The sequence below is a fragment of the Crocodylus siamensis genome, chromosome 6 (assembly GCF_052110815.1).
Source record: "Crocodylus siamensis isolate JL-2025a chromosome 6, ASM5211081v1, whole genome shotgun sequence".
NCBI classification, from domain to species: Eukaryota; Metazoa; Chordata; order Crocodylia; family Crocodylidae; genus Crocodylus; species Crocodylus siamensis.
The window spans coordinates 167,533-187,697 of NC_143400.1; the positions used below are offsets into that span (position 1 = coordinate 167,533).

Consider the following 20,165-nt stretch of genomic DNA (forward strand, 5'->3'; position numbering starts at 1 on the left):
GCGCAGGGGCTGGACTAGACGTGACCTCTGAGGCCCCTTCCCTCCACATGGTCTACGACCCCGATTCGTCCCCTGGTCCCTTCCTCTGGAGCCGCATCTGCTGTGCGGTCTCCTGCACCGCGGGGTGCGGGACCGGTCCGGGCAGGCTTTGCCGCTTGGGCGCCTCTCGCAGCGGGAACCCTGGTGAACCCAAGCGCACGTCAATGGTCACCAAAACTGGGCCCACGGATCCTTTTTTTTTTTTTGATCTCGGCTGCTAGATTTGTGTGAAGTCAAAATGAAAACGACCCGGATGCAGAGGGTCACACTAAGCAACGCGCACCTTTTGGTGCCTTCGGCTCCGCCCGGAGAGGAGCACGCGGGGGCGAGGGACACAAAGGGGCACGTTCATTGTTTGGAGCCGGAAGGGATCGGGCCCCGGCGAAGAACCGCGCGCGGGAGCCGCGACTCCACGTGGGCGCCCAACCAGGAACTGCCGCCCCAGGCCACGCGACGCATGCGCAGAAAAACGCCAGGCACAGACCCCACCCCCTTCCTTAAAGGGCCCCGCCGGCACCCGGCTTCTGCGTGTGTGACGTGTGCTTGCGTGAGGCCGCGTGTTCGCAGCAGCAAATTCGTGCCTTCTCCCCCACCCCTCTTTGGGGGGGGTTCCCGTTGTTGTGGGGCATCCTTGGGCCTGCCCCCGTACGGTCAAGTGGCGGAGCCGCTCCTTTCGTCTCCGCAGGGCGGCAGGCAGCCCCCACCTCCGCGGCGAAAGTGCTGTGCCGGAGCGCTCAGCTGCTGCGCCGGGCGACTGCCGCCGTCAAGGGCTGAGCAACCGTCGCCGCCGATTCGCCACCGGCCGCCTCCACTCCCCGCGGCCCCCGAGCACGGGCCCCGCCCCTACCGGCCTCCCTCCCACCCACGCCCGTCCTCCCGGAGCGCCGCGGGCAGTAGTGCGGCGGGACGTGCGGCGGCGCGAGCCCGCGTGGAAAGTGCGGGTGCGGACGGGCAGGCCGCTGGCGTACTCGCTGCAGCGCCTTCCCGGGCCCGGTGCGGACGGGCCGCGACCCCCGAGTGCCGTCCCACACCCGGCCCCGGCCCCGGCCCGGCCATGCCGCCCGGGCCCGCCTGAGCGCGCACAGCCGGCGCCGGCCATGGAGGGCGCGCGGGGCCCCCCCGCGCAGGGGGACCGGGCCCCGGGGGACGCGACGGGCCCCGAGGAGCCCGCGGCCGCGCGACCCGGCGACAACCTGCTGCCACTGCCGCCCGGGGAGGACGAGGCGCCGGTGCGGGGCCCCGGGGACAGGGGGGCTCTGTGACAGGCTCTGGGGCTCCCCAAGGGGGTCGGGGGCTCTGGGTTTCCCCCGAGGGGGGTCAGTGGGGCTCTGGGATGGGGTCAGGGAGGCTTTGGGGTTCCCCTGGAGGCTCAGGGGGCTCTGGGACAGGCTCAGGGGTTCCTGCAGGGTGCAGGGAAGGGCCTGCCTCAGGTGGCTGCTGCCAGGGGGTGCCCCAAGGGTGAGGAGGGAGCTCCAGTGCCAGCCCCTCCACCCCTGTGTGAGGACCAGCCACATCTCTTCCCTCTCAGAACTGTTCTCTGGATGCGGAGAGCCCAGGTGGGGACCTGGTCCAGCCGGCCCAGGCTTCTCCCCCCGCCGAGGATGGCAAACTCAAGCCTGGTGCGAAGCGGGTGACGTTTCCTTGCGACGAGGACATTGTGTCGGGGGCTGTGGAGCCCAAAGACCCCTGGAGGCACGGTACGGTCCCAATCTGCCAAACTCGGCTCAAGTGCATGGCTGCTGTAGCCCCATAGGAGGCTGCTCTTGTCTCCGCTGTTGGGTTCAATGCACAGCAGGGCACAAACTTCCCAAATTGTTTGTTAGAGCCGGAGATTTCCCCGGGTTGCTAGAAAATGTTGCAAGTGCTTCATTCCTACACAGGCTGATGCAGTTTGAGGCTTGTTTTAGCTGGTGGAAAAACGGATGGGTTGGTTTGTGGAGCTGCGCACAGACTTTGTGCAGATGTGCCCAGTCGTGTGGCTTTAGCAGTCCCAAGTGAACCCTGAGCTGGTGTTTGCTGGTGGTGTGCTGAGCTTTTAAGCAGAGGTGGATGTTTTATAAGATGCATTCTTGCATCCGGGGAGAGTTGTACAACTTCTGTTGTAACTGGTGGTTTGTAAGAATAAAACCCCGTTCTTAAGACCTCTCATGCTGGTCTCTCTCTCTTGTCCTGTTTTTCTCTATTTTGCTTAGCTCATTTACAGAAAAGCAAACGCCTCATTGACCTCCCAGCTTTATAATTATTGAACCCCATCAGTGCTACAAAAAGAGAACTGCTACTGTTATTAAAAGCCAGTGTGCTTACCCAGCAGTCACTGCTAACGGAACAGTCAGTTCTGTAAAGCAGTTTGAAATCATGTAAAGCTAATGTTACCTTCAAATAATGTGTTGCGTGGTTTTAACTTTTTAAAATAATTTTTATCAACTAGATGGTGTACACAGTGTAGTCGGTGCCCTTACTGTTTGCTTCCTGCATGTGCTCGGTGTTAATGGAATGTCAGACTGTCTGACCAGGATAACTTCACCTCCTTGTTCTGGGAATGGATTTTGAGGGAAGCTGTTTGAAGCAGAGGTGCAAAAGGTCAGGGTGTTGCATCTTAGAAATGGTGGCATTTTGAACCAATTACAAAGAAGTTGCATTCTCTTCCTAGCTTTGCTTTTTAAAAAGAAGTCTTTCTGAAACACTCTTTACCTTCTCTGTTGTTGAACACTGACAGCCTCTGGCTAATAAACCTGGTGCTTGTGAAATTGTAATTAATTTCCCCAAACTAAATAGGACTGCTTGGTTTTTGATGTGCTCAGGTATGTTGTCCTGTGCTTGTTGTTACTGGGCATGCTCCGTGAGGGAAGTGCATCAAGGAGTGCTGCTTAGAGAAATTCTGTCAGCATTTCTAAATGTAGATTTAACGAGAGAGGGACAGAGACGGGTCATCCCGTACAGGGGTGGTATTAACAGTACTGAGTTCTGCTAATCTCTGTTGTGTTTACAACAAAGAGTCGGATTGGTTCCTAGTGGCCTAAAACTTTTTTTCACCATATATGTAATTTTATTGATGTTCTTCGTATTCTTCTGCCGTGGTATGGACGAAATGTTGAAGACTTGTAACTTATTCTTCCGTAAATAAAAGTGTTACTTGGCTTTTGAAAACTGGGTCAGATTCTTGGAGGGGATAATGATACTTCAGGCCTGAAGATATCTCTTGCATTTCATAAATCTTGCTGGATTTACATAAATGTAAATGGGTAACTTGCCTTTTGAGTGACAAGCTTACATTTTACAGATGAAATATTTAATTTTTTTAGTTACTGCAGCAGCAGGCATCATTATGAAGAAGTGCAATGGGGGGGGAGTAATGGAATGATCTTAACATTTTTTTGACAACAAAAATAATCAGTACATTTTAAGTGACTGTTCCTTTTAATTTACTTTGTATAATAACTGCATTCCTGGGAGTCATGTTAAGATGAAGGTTTTGTTTCTGCTAATTTCTGTTGTGCTCAATAAAGCGGTGAACAGGAAACAGACTATGGTAGAGTACAACGGCGCCATGGGGTGGATGTATATGGAATGGTCAGCTGTTCATTTCCCCGGCTCTTGTCCTGGCATGGTTGGGTGGGCAGCACTGCGATTAAAGATATGATGCTTGCACTGGTGCCACTGTACTGATAGGAAGGGACTAACAGTTAAGTTAAAAATTATGTCAGAGCATATCGTGCAAGAGACCTACTTAGGGCAGATAAGTTGTCTTTGGCTGGCTGAACTCCTAGCAGTCATGGGGCAGGTTGGAAACAGAGCAAATGAGCTCCCTGGGTGTTGCAGGCACAGAGCGCCAGGTTCACAAAGCGATCCGGAGTATTGCTGCACCAGACTCTTAGGTGCCTGGCTCGAGGACTGCACAGCAAGTAGGGAATGTTGGATGCTTTAATCAAGGGTGAAATGCGTGAGGAGTCTTAGGGGCCAGCCCGGAACCCAGAACTCCTTCCTCCCAGAGTAGTGCCCTTGTTACTGGTGAATCATGCTCCCCTTGCTGCACCGCTGGCTTTCGGTATCCTGCATTCCATTCTGCACCACGGAGCAGCATCAGTCAGGAGAGGTGGAGCGTGACCCATCCCAGCGTACCCTGCAACTTGTAGGTTAGAGGCTTTCCACTGCAGTTTGACCTCCCGTTGGGTTGAGGGTCTCTATCGAGGGGCTGCCACTTCGTGGGGACTGCTCGAATCCTCAGGCTGTTACGTGCAAAGGAGATTCTGCTGCCACTTTGTTTTGTCCTAAATACCAGTGCTCACAGTGGGTGCTATGTCCTAAATACCAGTGCTCACAGTGGGTGCTAAGCTGTTCAGAGGATACCTAGGGGGTCTGATCCTTTCGGAGACTTAGGCATGGGGACACAGTTTGTGAATCCAAGCAGATGAGAGAGGTACTGAAACGATCTGCTTGGCTGAGAGGCCAGGACTTCTGAGTATATGCAGTAGCAGAATCTTTCTGGCAAAAATATAGGTGCATCAGTGATTAGACGGAGGTTTGGTGGGTCGCTTGTTTGGATTTAGGCACCTGTATTATGCCTCTGTGCTTCCTTGGATCTGGCCTGTAGTGCTGGGATGCAAGGGAGGGAAGGAATCCTGCTGATCTGAATGTGATGGTTTGTATCTCTCAAGCCTGCTGTGATTATGTATAAGTGTGCAGAGCCTCTTTCCCTGCTATAGTCTCTGAAGTGAGTTAGGAGTTAATATAGAGGCTTTGCATTTGCTCACCACTCCTGCATCCAGCTGACAGGTGCATTCCTTACACCTTTCATCTCTTCCCATTGCCTGTACAGCCTTACTGAACTGAAGAGTCGAGGGAGGTCTGAACTGGGATGTGTATCTTGATCCACCCTTGCTACCTGTTAGGAGGGTTTAGCTCTGCCTCTTCCAGACGTTGGAGAGTAATGAAAGTGACAGTTCTTCTGGAGTTACTGCTGTGTGGGAGGCTCTGCCTTTATTGGCCAATGTCCCAACTATTTCCTGTCAGAAATCATAGGACTTAGCATTAGAAGGACAGTGAATCCTCTCTCAGTAGTGGGAGGAAGCGTGGGGAGCAAACAAGAACAGCATGAGGGAAACTCTAGAGCCCTTTTTTGATTAGGATTCAACTTGAAGTTGGGCTGGGCTTAGCAAATGCAAGCTGGCTAGTCTGACCACTGTGCAGAAGTGGGATGATGTTTGACAAGTTGGTGGCTTTAACGCTTGTTCTAAAGGATCCCATGGCACCTGGTAACATGACTGAACACTGTGGTGTTTCCAGGTAATTTTGGATGAGCTAGCTGACTGGCATCTTTACCCAATGGTCACTGAGCCAAGAGTGCAATTTTAGGAAACGGTGAGGATTTTATAGAAAATCTGGCTATAGAAAATGATTTTGGATTCTCATTAGGTGACTCAGTTGATTTGAAATGGATGCAGGGACAGAGAGAGGTCTGTAACTAGGGGCCATGGGTTCAGAAAAGCAAACTTTCAGAAACTGCAGGAATTGGCTAGGGAGGGTGACTGGACTGAGGAGCTAGCAGATTTGAATGTGAATAAGGCATTGAATTATTTTAAGTCAATGGCATCAGTTTTTTCAGGAATTTGCATCCCAAGTTAAAAGAAAAAACCTGGAAGGGAAGGGCTGTCACTCTGCTCTGCTTGGATAAATGCGCCTTTCAGACAGGATGTGGAGAGCAAGTGGGGAACCTGCAAGAAATAGACAAAAGGGCCGATAGACAAGGAGAGCTGTGTCCTGTGGGCCACTGGGCCTTATGAAGCTACCTATGAGAAGAGGGGTTTGTTTAGTCTTGAGGGGTGTGAATACTGCTGGAAATATGTCCAGGGGATAAATGTTGGGGTAGGGAGAAATATTTAATTTGAAAGGTAGATCTGGTGTGGATGAAGCCTGCTGGCACAGAACAAGGGTAAGGGGAGCAGAGGCTAAAGTTAGGATGGGGGGGGAATGGGGCAAGAGGATGGGGGGGTGCAGAGGGAGGGAGAGACAGCAGCTGCATCTATGACCCCAACCCTGGGTAAGGGCAGCCTCCTGCCCCACCACCCTCATACTCGATTTGAAGAGGGGCTTTTTCCCCTTGTTAAATGGGAGCCAGGGGCTTATGTTAAAAACAAGTAAATGCAGTGTTTAATGCTGCATTTGGCTCCTGATCAGACCTGAGGAAGAATGTCTTGTATTTAGAAGCTTGTCTAATTCTATCCCAACTACCTAGTTGACCCAATAAAAGAAATTGACCTAAGAGATCCTTGCCTCTGGCATTGTCTCTGGACCATCTTTGCTACATCGCCCTTACATTACCGTTTTAAAAGTGTCGTGTCATCTTTTGTTGCTTTAGCTCATTGCTGAGTGAGTGACTTGCTTATCTGTACATCTCCTGGATCTTTAATGTTTGTCTTTCCGGCTTCCTCCACTCCTGGTCTTCTAGGAGCAGCTGTTTTTAAGTAGTAACGATGTTGAGAAATTCTTATCCTCCAAGAGTGACTTTTCCTGTCTTTGATTTTCTTCCCTTCCCCCTCCATAAGTACTTGATACCAAATTTACTTAAACTTTCTTAATTTATTCTTTTCATGACATTCTGAATTCTGTGAAAGGATCTTCTGATCTGAGGCATAGTGCAGAGTTTGTATGGGGCAGATTTCCCCTGCCTCTATGACACTTCCCTTTCTGGGTGGCTTGTTGGATTACAGCATTTTTGTTTTAACTTGGATACATCAGCAAGAACAGAGAGATGTTTGATTTAGTAGATATGCAGGCAGACCCTATCCCTCTTGCGCATAATCAGAGACACTTGTACTTTCCAGAACAGTGTGACTGTTAACCAGCCTTTGTTTCCTTACTTTATTCTGTTTATAAACACCAATGTGTCCACCCCAAGCTGTGAATTTATGCATCTGAAAAATGGTAGGTAGATGCCCAAACAGGGACTGTCCATGAGACTCTTCCACTACACTGGCAATAATGACCTTCTCTAAGCAAGACAGTGGGGAAAATAGTTCTTTCCCTCCTGCTGGGGATCTTTACAGGGAAGCTCTGTAACTATATGGCTAGGGCCACTGAAAAGAGTAGTTTTAGGCATTTACTCTGTGTCTTCTGTACTGTCCCTGCACTATTGGGGAATACCAGGCTATCACCTTAGGTGTTTATATGAGAGGGTTGTACTGGTTTAACCAAGTTGGGAGAAGATGGACTTGTGCTAAAAGAGCTGTCAAGTGTTCTTGAAGTGAAACAAGTAGTTGTCAGGCTTTTTTGTTTTCTTTTTGCCTGAGAATACCTGCTGGGCTTGTTTTCTGAACCCAGCTATTAAGACGTTCTCTAAGGTTAAAGGTTATCCCAGGAGATGTTCTCTTAAATGCCAGTTTGTCTAAAATAAGCTCCTTGAGAACAGAGATGATTGGAATTGATTAAAATACCTGTTTTGTACAAAAAGTTGTGTCTGCCAAAGTGCCTCTAGGTTACTGCAGGAAAATGACAGTAGCAAATGAAGGTACCTTGTGAGAGCAGGCCACTGGGTCTTAATCTTTTCTGACCTTTCTAGCAGGCAGCATGTTAGCAAGAGGGTTTGGTCTCTGGTGTCTCCTGTCAACCTTTCCCACCCCCTCCAATATCTTGCTCTCTGGCAGTCTTTTCCAGGTTCTCTAACACGTCTTTTACTGTCTTATGACTGCTTTTTGTGTACTCTTGTGTTTCAGTCCTTGGGAGGGATTGCTTGTTTCATGCCATGTCTGTGGAATGTGGTGCAAGTTCTTCATCGTTGTAATCACTAATTTGGCACCTGAACTCTTGCATGCATTTTTCTGTAGATGTGCCGCATCATTTACAGGTAACCACTCCCTGCATTCTGTCTGCTGTTTGTTCTAACCTATTAATTTTACTTCCGTGCAGTAATTCTCCTGGCTGGAAGAGCTGAGATGAAAGCTAGCTCATTCCCAGCTTCACAGGGCTCATAATTTCCTTGGTATTCTGCTCTAAATAAAGATCAGTGCTAATTTGACAGATCACACACCTCTGTTTCCAAAATTAATTTGTCTTAGCTGATCACATCTGGTTTGTATTGCATGTGTAGAGGTGGCCTTCTTTGTAGCTAAGGAACAAATTATTTGGTGCTTTATAGTTCAAAACGAAGACTTTGAGTTAAACTAGCTCTGTCTTGTCCAATGTTATGATGCAGCAGAAGGGTAGTTAACGATTCAGGTCAGTTTAAATGCAAACATTTATTTTCATGCTGAATTCAACAAAATAATGCCATCATTACAGTAAACACCTTATGTTCTAGTGCCACAGATTCCCCTTTCAAAGTGCATAACAGTTTGTTTGTGCATAGTCTTGTGGAAGTTTACCTGCTTTGGGGGCTTTGACATGCCTGGAGATGTAGGAATTTGGAAATACGGAATAAGCATCCTGACTCTGTTTTGGATCCTCCAATTCTGATATGTGAAACTGCTTTTTTGGTCTTTCAATCAGTGGTTCTCAACCTTTTTAGAATCAAAGTGCCTCTTGGAAAAGGGGTGCCACCCTGTTCTCTGTGGTGGCACATGACAGGATAAGGAGCAATGGGCTCAAGTTGCAGCCAGGGAAGTTGAGGTTGGATATTAGGAAAAACTTTCTCATGAGGAGGGTAGTGAAGCACTGGAACAGGCTACCTAGAGAGGTGGTGGGATCCTCCATCTCTGGATGTTTTTAAGACCTGGGTAGACCAAGCCTTGGCTGGGATGATGTAGTTGGGGCTGGTCCTGCTTGGAGCAGGCAGTTGAACTAGATGTGACCTCTGGAGGTCCCTTCCAGCCTGCATTTTCTGTGATTCTATGAAATGCCAGGTCTTAATTTTCACTTGATTTTTTTGACTGTGGAAAAATTACAAAACAATTTTTCTGTTTCAAAATACTTGGAAAACTGCAACAGGTCAGAGTGCTTTTAACAATAAGGATTCCTGCTTGAAATCTCTGGGTTACCTCAGGATGTCATGACACCTTGGTTGAGAATCACTGCTTTAAATCTAGTCCTTTCCTGGTGTTGTGAGATTGCCTGTACCTGTCTTGCTATTCTTCAGGTATTTTTTTGTGTATTTGAATTCTGTGGGAGTGTAGGCTACTGACATTTAGTTAACATCTTAGGAAATGAGAACACTAACTGTGGGGGGGGAAGGGAAAAAAGGTGGAAAGAAAGAGGTCACAGGTGGGAGACAGTTGTTGAATGAGATGTAGAAGAAGGGGTAGACCGGTTAGTCTGTGCAGTGTGGCCCCACCATCAGGTGTTATCCAGGAGGGTTTTATGATATGAAAACATATCACTGCCTCAAAAATAGGGCTGGAAGGGATCTGCAGAGGTTGTCTAGTCCAGCCCCTTGCCTGAGGGAGAATCATCCCTATCCAAACCATCCCAAGCAAATCCTCTATTTCTCTAAACTATTATTAAAACTATGCAGGTGCCCCTGTTGCACAACCACAAGGCATAGCACCCCCAACCTGTCATGGGTAAAGCCAAGGGACGATGGTGGCCAATGTTCTATTGTTGCAAGGGTTGCTAAAATACCCTGGAGTAATCCGAGAAAGAGGGCTACACCCCCCCAGCTACGGAAGAAGTCCAGACCCCTGACTGTCCCTGTCAGCCTGACCGTGCGATAAGATTCCTTCCTGCTTATATCGGCTTGTCTTTTACTTTGTCGTCTCCCCAGACAAAGGCTGCCTGGCACAGTTGGTCCCTGGTGTTGGGGAACCTGGGCTGTGCGTCGGAACCCCACAAAGAACTGGATTCTGTGTCTCTGCCACGGAGTAGCTGTAGGAACCTGAGCACAGTGCCCCTGCGGAGGTCCCTACTTGTGATTCTCAGTATGGCACCCAGCTTGAGGTGGGGTGGAGAGTACAGTGCACTGTCAAGTGCCATCTCTCCGTTGGGCATGATAGGGTGTATACCTCTGCCAGTAAGGGTGGACACAGACCTCGCCTCTGTGCTGCCATAAACATTTTTATGGTGGCACAAAGGCCAAGCAAACAGATGTCCGTGGCTGTGACAAGTTGTATCTGTTTGTGTTGCTGTTTAGTGGCAGATGTCTGTTTACTTCATGGTCCCTCAAGCCCTGGGAGGACCTGGCACCTGTTGTCCTGAAGCGACAGCAGGTGACATGCTTCTGTGTTGGAAATGCACATCCGCTGTCCTTGGGCACATTCGGCCACAGCTGATGCCACTTCAGTTAGCACATCTTTTTCTGCCTTCAGACAGTTCTCCTGCAGCCTAGACTTTCCTCCAGATTACACCAAGGCAGCAGCCACACAACCAGTGGCTAACGGTGATAAAAACTGAAAGCTGCTTTAATGCCTAAACAGTGTCCTCATTGAGCGCCAAACAAGTACGTGATTGGGCAGGCTAGAAAATACTGTTGTACCAGAGGGAGCAGAGTCAAGGTGGTACAGATGGCCTTGAGGATGTATTTCTGACTCAGGCCCTGGGCTTTGAAGTTTTTAACTTAACAGATTTTTGTGCATATGTCACTAGAAGCATCTCCAGTGTGACTCCAGCTCTGGGTGGCATCTTTATCTTCTGTAACTGATCACTTTTAAAGTCACAGTTGGCTCTTTTATGGATGTTGGGGCAGGTCACAGATGATTCGTAGAATCAGTGAGTCGGAAGGGACCTAGACAGATCATCTAGTCCGACCCCCTGCCATGGGCAGGAAGGAGCACTGGGGGTGGCAGGGTCAAAGGGACTTCAATAGATCATTGAGTCTGGCCCCCTGCATAGGCAGGAAAGTGTGCTGGGTTCAGATGACTGCAGCCAGATGCCTATCTAACCTCCCAGGTCATATCTGAGGAGGGCATTCAGGGGGTCTGGAGATGCAATTATGAAGCAGTAATTAAATTTTATTTTGGTTGGAAACACACTTTTCACTTGTAAACTTTGCTTCGAACCTTTCAACTCTGCCCTGTGGAGTAACATCAGTCTTACAGTGCCAGGAAAAATGAGCAAAGTAATTTTTTATTTACTTGCCTGGTCTGTAAACCAAACGAGAACACACCCTTAAAACTGATTTCTGGTTTAAAATCAAAGAGTTTCCCCTGGGGTGCTAGCTCTTTATTTTTTTCCCCTTGTTTCTGTTCTTTACATTGGTAATATGGCTGTTTCTGTACTTTATTTTAATTTCCTAATGCATGGTGGAGCCATTATTTCTTGATGAAGGTTAATCTGGGCTCAGTATGAACATCTGTCTGGACCACCAGTGTAATGCAAACTGGAAGACTTCACCAGTGACTTTGTGCCCAGTGTTGCTCAACCAGGATGCCACTGCATACTAGGGTGCCTTGAGATCCTTTTAAGGCTGCTACAAGGCACCACACAGTGTCAACACTGGGTGTACAAACATGATTCACAGGAACAGCCTAGAGTTGCCTTAAAATGCATGGTGATAGGGTCCCTTTCTGATCTGCTGTGGTCTTTCTGAGTTATATGCAACAGAAGAATTGCTTTGGTGTCTTTTCTACGCTCAGAAAAATGAGTGAAAACTAAGAGCTGGCATTTTCTGAGGGGTGCCTTAAGTCTAGCAAGGAGTGCCATGAGTCTAAAAAGGTTGAGAACTACTGCTGTAGTCTGTCGCACCTGAGCTCCTAAATAAACAAGTAAATAAATACCCCTTCCCAAAGATACCAGGTTTAACCCATTTTGTTCATCTCGGCCTCAGTATGCCTGCCTACTTCATCAATAATACTCAGTGCATCAAGCTCCAGAGACTCTTTAATATAGGTTTCGTGCTTCATGCTCACGTACTCTGAAGAGGGTCCTACAGAATCATTAAGCAAATAGTCCTTGCTGTACTTGGGAGTGACTCTACCTTAGCCCCATGTCATGTTTCTCACTGCAGCGGTACTTACAGACCACGATCGAGTTGCCTCTTAACCTTCTCTGATCAGTTGATAGACTGGGTGCCTTTTGTTTCTCATTGTAAGGACTCAGATCATTCTGTGAAACTCCACTGCTTCACCATCTTGCTGAAGCGTGGACAACAGAAGTAGGCACTGCAGTACTGTATGCAACTATACTGTCATCACCCTCTTTCCTGCTCAGTATTTTGGTGTGTAAACAGGACTGCACTAATTGTTGTAGCGACTACATTGTGCTGGGGGTTCATGTTCAGCTGGTCATCTATAATGCTCTTAAAGTCCTTTTCAGTTGGTTTTTACCAAGCAATTGCCCCCCATTCTTCATGGATGTTGTCTCCTTTTCCTAGATGTGTTTCCTTGCACTTGACTGTGTTACAATACATACTATTTGATTTGATCTGAATCATTGCATATTAGTTGCCTGATCCCTGTCAATTTGTCACCTATTGACTTGATCAGTGAGGTTTTTCTGTTAGATTGGTGGAGAAAAAAATGAACAGAGCTGAGCTACAAACTGGTCCTGGAATTGTTGCTGGAGAAATATCACTCTGAGATTCATCAGCCCTCTTTATCTTCCTTTTTGTGGTATTGATTTTTTTTTTCACCGTACAGATTCATTACTCACTGTCATGTGATTCTGTCTCAAGTGCACTGTGTCAGCACAGTAACCTTTTCCTAACCAGATGTAATCTTGTCAAAAGAGATCATTTTCCATGAAACCTTGGCATTAATTATTTTGTCCTTTAATTGTTTATTGATAGACTTTGGTATCACTGTTCCATTAATTTGCCTAGGATAGATGTCAGGCCAAATTACAGGAAAGCTTCTCTTCCACCCACTTTTTCTGTAGCAGGCATATTCAGGTTTGACCTAGAAAGATTGCTCTTGTGCAGCTGGAGGTCTAGTTTAAACACTGTTGTCTCTACCACTGACTCTGGCCTCTGAAGTCTGTATTTCACTTCTGTTTTATTAAAAAAAACATAGCGCTGAAGTCTACTCCCTGTTGACTTGGGAACAAAGATGCATTTAATGAGGTAGTCTAAGAACTTGGAGATGGAGATTCTTCCATAGGCAGCACATGGAAATCTCTCAGAAGTCTGGGAGCTTTCTAGCTCCCTCATTTCTAGATGTTTGGTGTGATGCAAATTAATTTAAGATTACTCAATGGTTTTTCCTTTGTATAAGACTCTACTTTCAGTTGCTTGTAATGCTGAGACACACGGCTCATCTGGACTGAATGTTTTTTGAGGACTCAGCTGCATGTGTGGACACACTTTTTTAGATGTCCTCACGCAATGGCGTGGGAGCCCATGGGTTTGCAGCTGGCAGAGGGGCAGGAGTTGATTGAATCTCCCAAACCAGCACTTGCAAAATGCGCACCTTTGGTGTAGATAAGCTGGCCCAGGATCCCTGTGCTGTCCATGCTGGAGCTGGCATTGCTGTGGCTTTCCTGCTGTTTGGTAGCTGGGCTTGCTCACATGCAGCAGTTGTGAAGAATGCTGCCTGGATCTGAAGACATGACAGGGCAGACTTAGACATGATGCAGTGACCTGCTCTGATGCGGGCAGGAGTCTGCTGGTCTTGGGACACACTTTTCTGAACCCCTTTTTCCTGTCCCCAAGTGAAGGATGTGGAGCTGCTGGTGATTATCTTGCAGTATTGTGTGCACCTTGTTACACGACTTTGAAGGGTTGACTGCTTCTGGAGTGCACCCCAGTCACCAGCACCTTGCTGGCAGAGCTGGTTTTGTGGCATTTCCTGTCCTGTTGCTTTGATATCAGGTATTTTCTCTCTCCTTTTTTCAGAATGAATTTCTGCCTTGAGCTGGTGCAATTTGCTAGACAAATTTGGTCTTGCAAGATGGCCAAAGGGAAGCAAAGAACTGGAGTTGTGACCATGTGAGCCACTGCTTCTGGCTTTTTGGGTGGGGACAAATGTTGTATTTGCCCAAAGTTCACTGTTGATCCCAGAAAGTCATGTCGGCTTCTGCATCTCCTTATCTGTCCTTCTACCACCAGGCAGTGCCTGGAGCAGGACTAGCACAGAAGGAGTGATACCAGTTAGTTGCCAGCCAGTGTCTTTAATAGGCTTGCCTGTTTTTGTTTTTGCAGAGAATAAAGCAACTTTTTCCTCCCTAGAGAAGTGCTGTTCCTCTTGTGTGGAAAGGCAGTGCCTTTATGCTTAAGCCTCTTCAAAGTTGAGTGGAATAAGCTGTTGAGCAGTGGTCCTTTGTGGGGCACCCCCGTCCAGAATAAGTGACTTCCTCCTAGCTCCTCTGAGTGTGGGAAGTATTATAACAGGTTGCTTGCTCCATGTACAGGCTGCATTTGAAAATACTTTTTCCTGAATACATTTAATTTGTGTAGTGCGCAAGGAACTCTTCAGTATTGTTTAAGGCAGTCCTGGAATTTGATATGTTTGACAGCCTCCAGAAAACAAAATGGATGGCCTTCCAAAACGTAGCTTTCCCGTTTCATGTTTAACCATTGACCTGGTTGGCAGACTGTTTCCCTGTAAAATGATACCCAGAAATATGTGTTTTAAAATAAAAACCAAGTTGAAACCATCTGGCAGCTTGGGATTAATTTGCAGATGCTGTGCCCAGAATGGCTTGCTCCTTGTGGCAGGCTGAGACCTGTTCCTGGCTACCTGCTCCTACATTGTGTCTTCCCCTTCCATCTGGGTGTGTGATGGGCTGGGTGTGATTTGCTGCTTCTGCTACATTGGTGGGTGGTTTGTGGCTTCTGACTTTATAGCTTGGGTTTTATGGAAACCTGAATTACTTCTTGGAGACGTGTCTGTGCTGTACTTGCACTTGTAAATGAAAGCTACGAATTTCCTTAACAAAACGAGAAGCAAAATGTGCATGTTCAACATCTGGCTGCTTTGCATTTTTTTAGACAACTCCTGGTGCAAGCACTTTTCTGCAGCTTTGATTCCTGGTTATTCTCTGACTCTGTAAGGTTCCACAGAGTTTAAGGTCAGAAAGGACCCCAAAATCCCCCAGTCCAATGGCCTGTGCTGCTCTGATTAGTGTCCCTAAGGCACAGCTCTGTTGGGCCTAATGATCTCGGATTTGGGTCCTTGGGAGGCTAAATTGTTCTCTGCCTGTGGCATGCAGGAGGGGCTGAAATGATCAAGAGACTGAAAAGGCAAGATGTGCCCAGATGTGGGCCAGATGTGGGTTGTGAGGCATACCTGGTGTTGCTCAAGGATAGTGACCAGTCTCAAAAACAGCTGCCAGGATAATCTGGGGGGGCAATTCCTTCCCAGCCTCCACTCGGACTGGTTCCTCGGAGACAGCCAGACAAGGACATCTCTGTCCTGCTTCAGAGCAGTAGTCCACCCCCTCAGGTCTCCTTTCTCTCTGCAATCCTTATATCCCTTCACCCCCCACCTCCACCCTCTTGTGAAGCATCAGGGAAGAACACATCCAGAGCCATGCAGGTGACTGGCTGAGGCTCTGAAGCGAGGCTAGATTGTAGCAGCTGTCAAATGGCAGAGTTTGGATGTTCTCCAAAGGGCTCAAGATTTCAAGGCCAGAAGACTACCAGGGCCGCTCAAGGCTTCCAAGCCATGTACGTGGGCTGGAGAATTTCTTCCTTGTTAAAGAGTAATAATCCAAAACGCATCTCAATAAAGTAAAACGCAGGTAACACCTGCCATTTCTCCCCCGCAGTGGTAACTATCTGGTGCCCATCCTCCTGCTTCTGCTCAACTTTCCAAAGTGTGGAGGGAGGGTTTTGGAGGAGGATAGGGTGTTTGGGGAAAGACCTGGTTTGCAGCCATTATGATGGTGAGTCTCAGGAGTGAATTACAGGCTGTGGAAAAACTTCCTTTGTTTGTTTAAACTTCCTTTTGCCTGAGCTTGTTTGCATTTGTGTGTCCTTGTATGTCCCCTCTGTTCAGCAAGGTGAGAGATGGCAGCTAGTGGATTCTTCTTTACTTTCTCAATCCCATCCATGATTTTATAGACCACTAGTATCTCTCCCCATTTTCTGAGCTGAAAAGTAGTTTATTTAGTCTCTCCTGGGTATGCCATTGCTTATCTTGTCACTCTTCTCAGTCCCCCCTTTCCCACTTTACTGTGTCCTTTGAAGTGGTGGTTGTGGGAGAGGGGGAGGATCAAAACTGCATGTGACGATATTCCAGGTGTGGGAGAGGTTTCTTTGCCTAATGACTTTGTAGGAGTAGGGATTTGGGGAAAAACTCCATCTTTTTTGTATGTTGCAAACACGCGAGCCTGCCACATTGAATAAATGCAAGCTACTTCATTCTTCTTTGCATCTTTTTTTCTAAAGGCTTTCCAAACACGCTCTTCCAGTTCTGTAAACACCCTTCCTAACCGAGCCTGCCAGAAAAGAACCTTTCCAGAATTAAAAGGAAATACTGCATAGGTTTAAGACTCAACAAAATTTTTTGCGTTGATCCTCAGAGTAGGCTTTGTGTGGCTGAGCTTCTCTGGGCCAGTGGCCAGGTACAGCTCCTGCAAGCTGATCTCCCTCTGCTAGATGTTCCCAACCACTGAGTGTTTGCAACACAAAGTAAAATACTCCAGGATGTACTTTATGATCCAGAGAGGATGTGTCATGGTAGAACTCTCCTGACTATCATTGCAACAGGTGTACAGGGACTTTTAAGTGCAAGGACGGCTGTAGTTTCCCAGTGCTGTCCACTGCACAGCTTTTGTGTTATGATTTTTTGAGATGCTCCAGTTTTGCAGCAGGCCCTTGGAATCCCTCAGGCTAGGAAAATGCACTTCCTCAGCCCCACAAAATTTCCTTCTGGGATTTTCTGAGTTGTCAAATGTTGCTGTTTTCCTTATGCTCCTTAGGAAGGTTGTGGTTGCTTGCTACCACGTGCAAGACTTCTAAAGTCAGGCTTATGCCAGTGCTGAAAAAGGCAATGGACCAGGAGCTTCCAGGTTATCTGTACCATGGGATGACATGGGCAGCAGAGCTAGGATGGGTTTTCTGTGTCTCAGTTATTGCTACATTTCACAGTTTCCATCACAAATGCATACTATGTGGGGCAGGAGTCGTCCCCATCTCCTCCTCCTGGGTAAGTTTCCCCCCCGCATTTGTTCTCGGATCCAGGAATGAGCTCTTTCTGGGATGACACTTGTCTCCTTTTGGCAGATGAGGTGCCTAGTCCTGGAGCTCAGGTGGTTGAGGGTTGTGCTGCAGTGACAATGGTTGTTCTCCATCATGAACTCTCCTCCAACATCCTGAAAAGGGAGAGCGGCTGTTTCAGTGGAACATAATGCAGCTGAACTTCTTGTTCCTTCAACACCCTAAGAAACTGCATTCAAAGAAAGTTTAAAAAGAGACCTTTTTACATGGTAGATTCAAGCCCTCAAGAATTAAGAGACGGGGGGGGGGGAGCTGAAATGTGCCTCCGTAACCTCACCACATGGGGATGAGCTACCTGAACTGCAAGGGTGGACAGTTACTTGATCGCACACTGTTTCCACAGAACACCTGCGTCATTTGGTGCACACGAGAGGCACCTGCAGGTGCACAACTAAAGTTCCCCTGGCAACCCCGGATCTGGCATTTCCTACTTCTGAATGCTTGATTTTTGCAGTCTGCAGCATAGTCCTGATCTTTCCTTGCTGACCGCTTGTGACATGCTTGCCTGATCTGGCTTTTATTTACCCTTTCCCATGGAAAACAGAATTGCAGACTTCCTGCTAACATGCTTTCTAGTGTTCCCATCATTTCAACCGTTGTGGTCACCCGGTGGATTTGCTGGATCGGTCGTGGCAGGGAGCAGTACTCTAAACCAGTGGTTTTCAACCTGTGGTCTGCAGGCCCCTAGGGGTTCACAGACTATGTCTAAGAGGTCCACAAAAGACTTCTGTGATCAATCAGAAGTATGTGAACACTCACACTTACAGTTCAAAGGGGTCTGCACCTCCATTCAAACTTTTTTTTTGGTCCACAAATGGAAAAAGGTTGCAAACCACTGCTCTACAGAACTAGAAAAAGAGTTTCCTGTCCTGAGATTTCTTCATCTTTTCCTTGATGCAGAGTCTTTGGACATCAAATCAGACTGGGTGGTTTGTCGTCTTTCTGTATAACAAGCTGCAGCTTCCCCAGGCAGCAAGGAACTCTCCTTCACCATGTGCTTGTCACAGGATCAGCCATGTCCTTTCAGGGACAGCTGCATTTGCTCCCAGAGCGTGTTTGAATACTGGAAACTTCTCATACATTAAAAGCAGCAGGAAATATGGTGAAGACAACTTTCTTCTTGGGGCTTAGCGAGGTCTGGCCTGCATGCTTGAATTTCACTGGAGCAGGAGACTGGCAGTGATTGCTGCAGTCAGTCTTTAGTCCAGCGAAGGTCAGTCACATTCGGAGTCGAATTTACCTTGGCCCTGCCTGGGCTGGAGCCTGATCAGCTCTAGCTGAGGCAAATAGGGGCCAAGGTGGGCTCTTGAATCTGCCTGTAATCAAGCGTGTGCTTCTAATGCAAGCACCGTGGGCTGTGAAATGGGGATTGGCAGGATGCCAGGATCTCTGAAGGGGCAGTCTATATGGGAGCTAGCAAGAATTTAGAAAGATCTTAGGGCCAGACTTCAGAGATGCTTTCCTGCCTAAAGTGATAAGTAGATGAGATGGGCTTATAGTTTCAGCTATCTTTGGCTTCATGGAATTGGGCATCTACTGGGATTTTACCAAAGCACCTGGGCAGACTAGGTACCCGTCTGCATCTTTGTGTGTCTGAATGTCTTGGGGTTTGGCCTGCTGGCTCTGTTAGTTCTGACCAAAATTAAATGTCTTGCTCCACTGACAGTGTTGCATAGTTATTTTCCTTTGCAGTACCACAGGCACCTGCTCTCTCCATATGACTTTTAATTCAACTGCATCCATTATCTTTTGTTTCCCTTTTAAAGAAAGGCAACTCTTAAAGAAAGGTTTATATGAGTGAGGTACTTGGCTCCTTTTCTGGTTCTGTCTATGCCAGATTTTTGTTACAGGAAGATCAAAGGTTAAAGGTGATGATGCGCTTGATTCTTTTCAAGCCTCTCCACACATGGGGATTGGATTTAGTCTGTTTAGAGTTACTGAATGGGGGGAAGAGGGGGGAGCAGGGTTTTTCTCTCCAGCACTCTAAATTCCCGCGTATTGACATAACTTAAAACCGAAGGCGGCTGAGAAATGAAAACTGCTGTAGACCTTGGTCTTGCAAATTAGTTGATGTGGGCAGATTCCTTTGTCCCTGTGAGCCAGTTCATTTCCTTGAAACAGAAATCAATGTGCCCTGTGAAGTTTGAGAGAGGAGGTAGACGCATCCAGGGTTACAAAGAGAAGCCAACTGCTTGGTGGTGTGCTGTGTTTCTCCTTAGTATCTCATTACCAATTGAGGGCTTGGTGATACCTAGATAAGCTAAAAATGGCAATGCAGGATAATCTTGTTTTTTAAGTTGGCTTATGAGTAGTTAGTGCCCTTCTTTTCTTCCCATAGAAAAGTTGTTTTTCAAAAGTTGTTCTTGTGCTACAGTGGTAAGAGGTTGAGGGGCTGGTGGAGTCTAGGGCTTTGACAAGCATCTCCGGAAGAACAGCTGCTTGTTAATGGGAAGGTAAAAGTTGCTCCTAGCACCCCTGGGCTGGGAGGATCTTGATCAGAAGACTCTTCTGCTCACAGAAGGCTCCTGCTTCTAGCAGTGAGGCATGGCAAGATTGTGTGGAAGCTAATGTTAGAGAGCTAGAGCTAAGGTTCATTGCAAGGTAGGACTTGAAATCTGCCACTAGAAGCCTTTGTGGTGTCTGGCAATGGACCTGGCACCCAGGGACATGCTAAGATACAACAGGTTTCCCAAATGCGCAAAACATTTTTAAAGGGATTAACAGTGTGTGTGTGTGTGTGTGTGTGTGTGTGTGTGTTGTGTGTGTGTGTTGACTGTCGTATCAAATGCCACTTGACTTGCTGAAGTAATCCTGGTAGCTTCATCTTATTATTTAGTGCCCCGCCCCAATCCTAACAGATATTTGCAATGACAACTTGCTTGTTTTGTTTTTCCTTCCCTGCTATTTGTACTTGAGCTTTTAATTTGTTGACTAAAAGGGCTCTTCATTTCAGGAAGGATGTCCCTCCCCACCCCCGAGTGTGGTGCCTTAAATTATAAGGGACTTGGATGCAGAAAATCATAATTAACTCTGGTTTACACCAAGGTACAAAGAAACCCTCAGAAACCTTAAAATGTGACATCTCCTTTTTATACATGTTAATATT

The 20,165-nt window shown here is 47.4% G+C and overlaps 1 protein-coding gene across 1 annotated transcript in view; it reads left to right on the top strand.

The window, feature by feature from the left end:
- The first annotated feature begins 986 nt into the window (after positions 1–986).
- The window catches only part of PPP1R37 (protein phosphatase 1 regulatory subunit 37), a 71,086-nt gene continuing 51,907 nt past the window's right edge, over positions 987–20,165 (top strand). The window contains exons 1-2 of the mRNA XM_090056082.1: positions 987–1,268; positions 1,568–1,736. Coding sequence (XP_089912208.1) covers positions 1,137–1,268; positions 1,568–1,736 — 301 coding nt within the window. The 5' untranslated portion in view covers positions 987–1,136. The remainder of the gene's footprint in view (positions 1,269–1,567; positions 1,737–20,165) is intronic.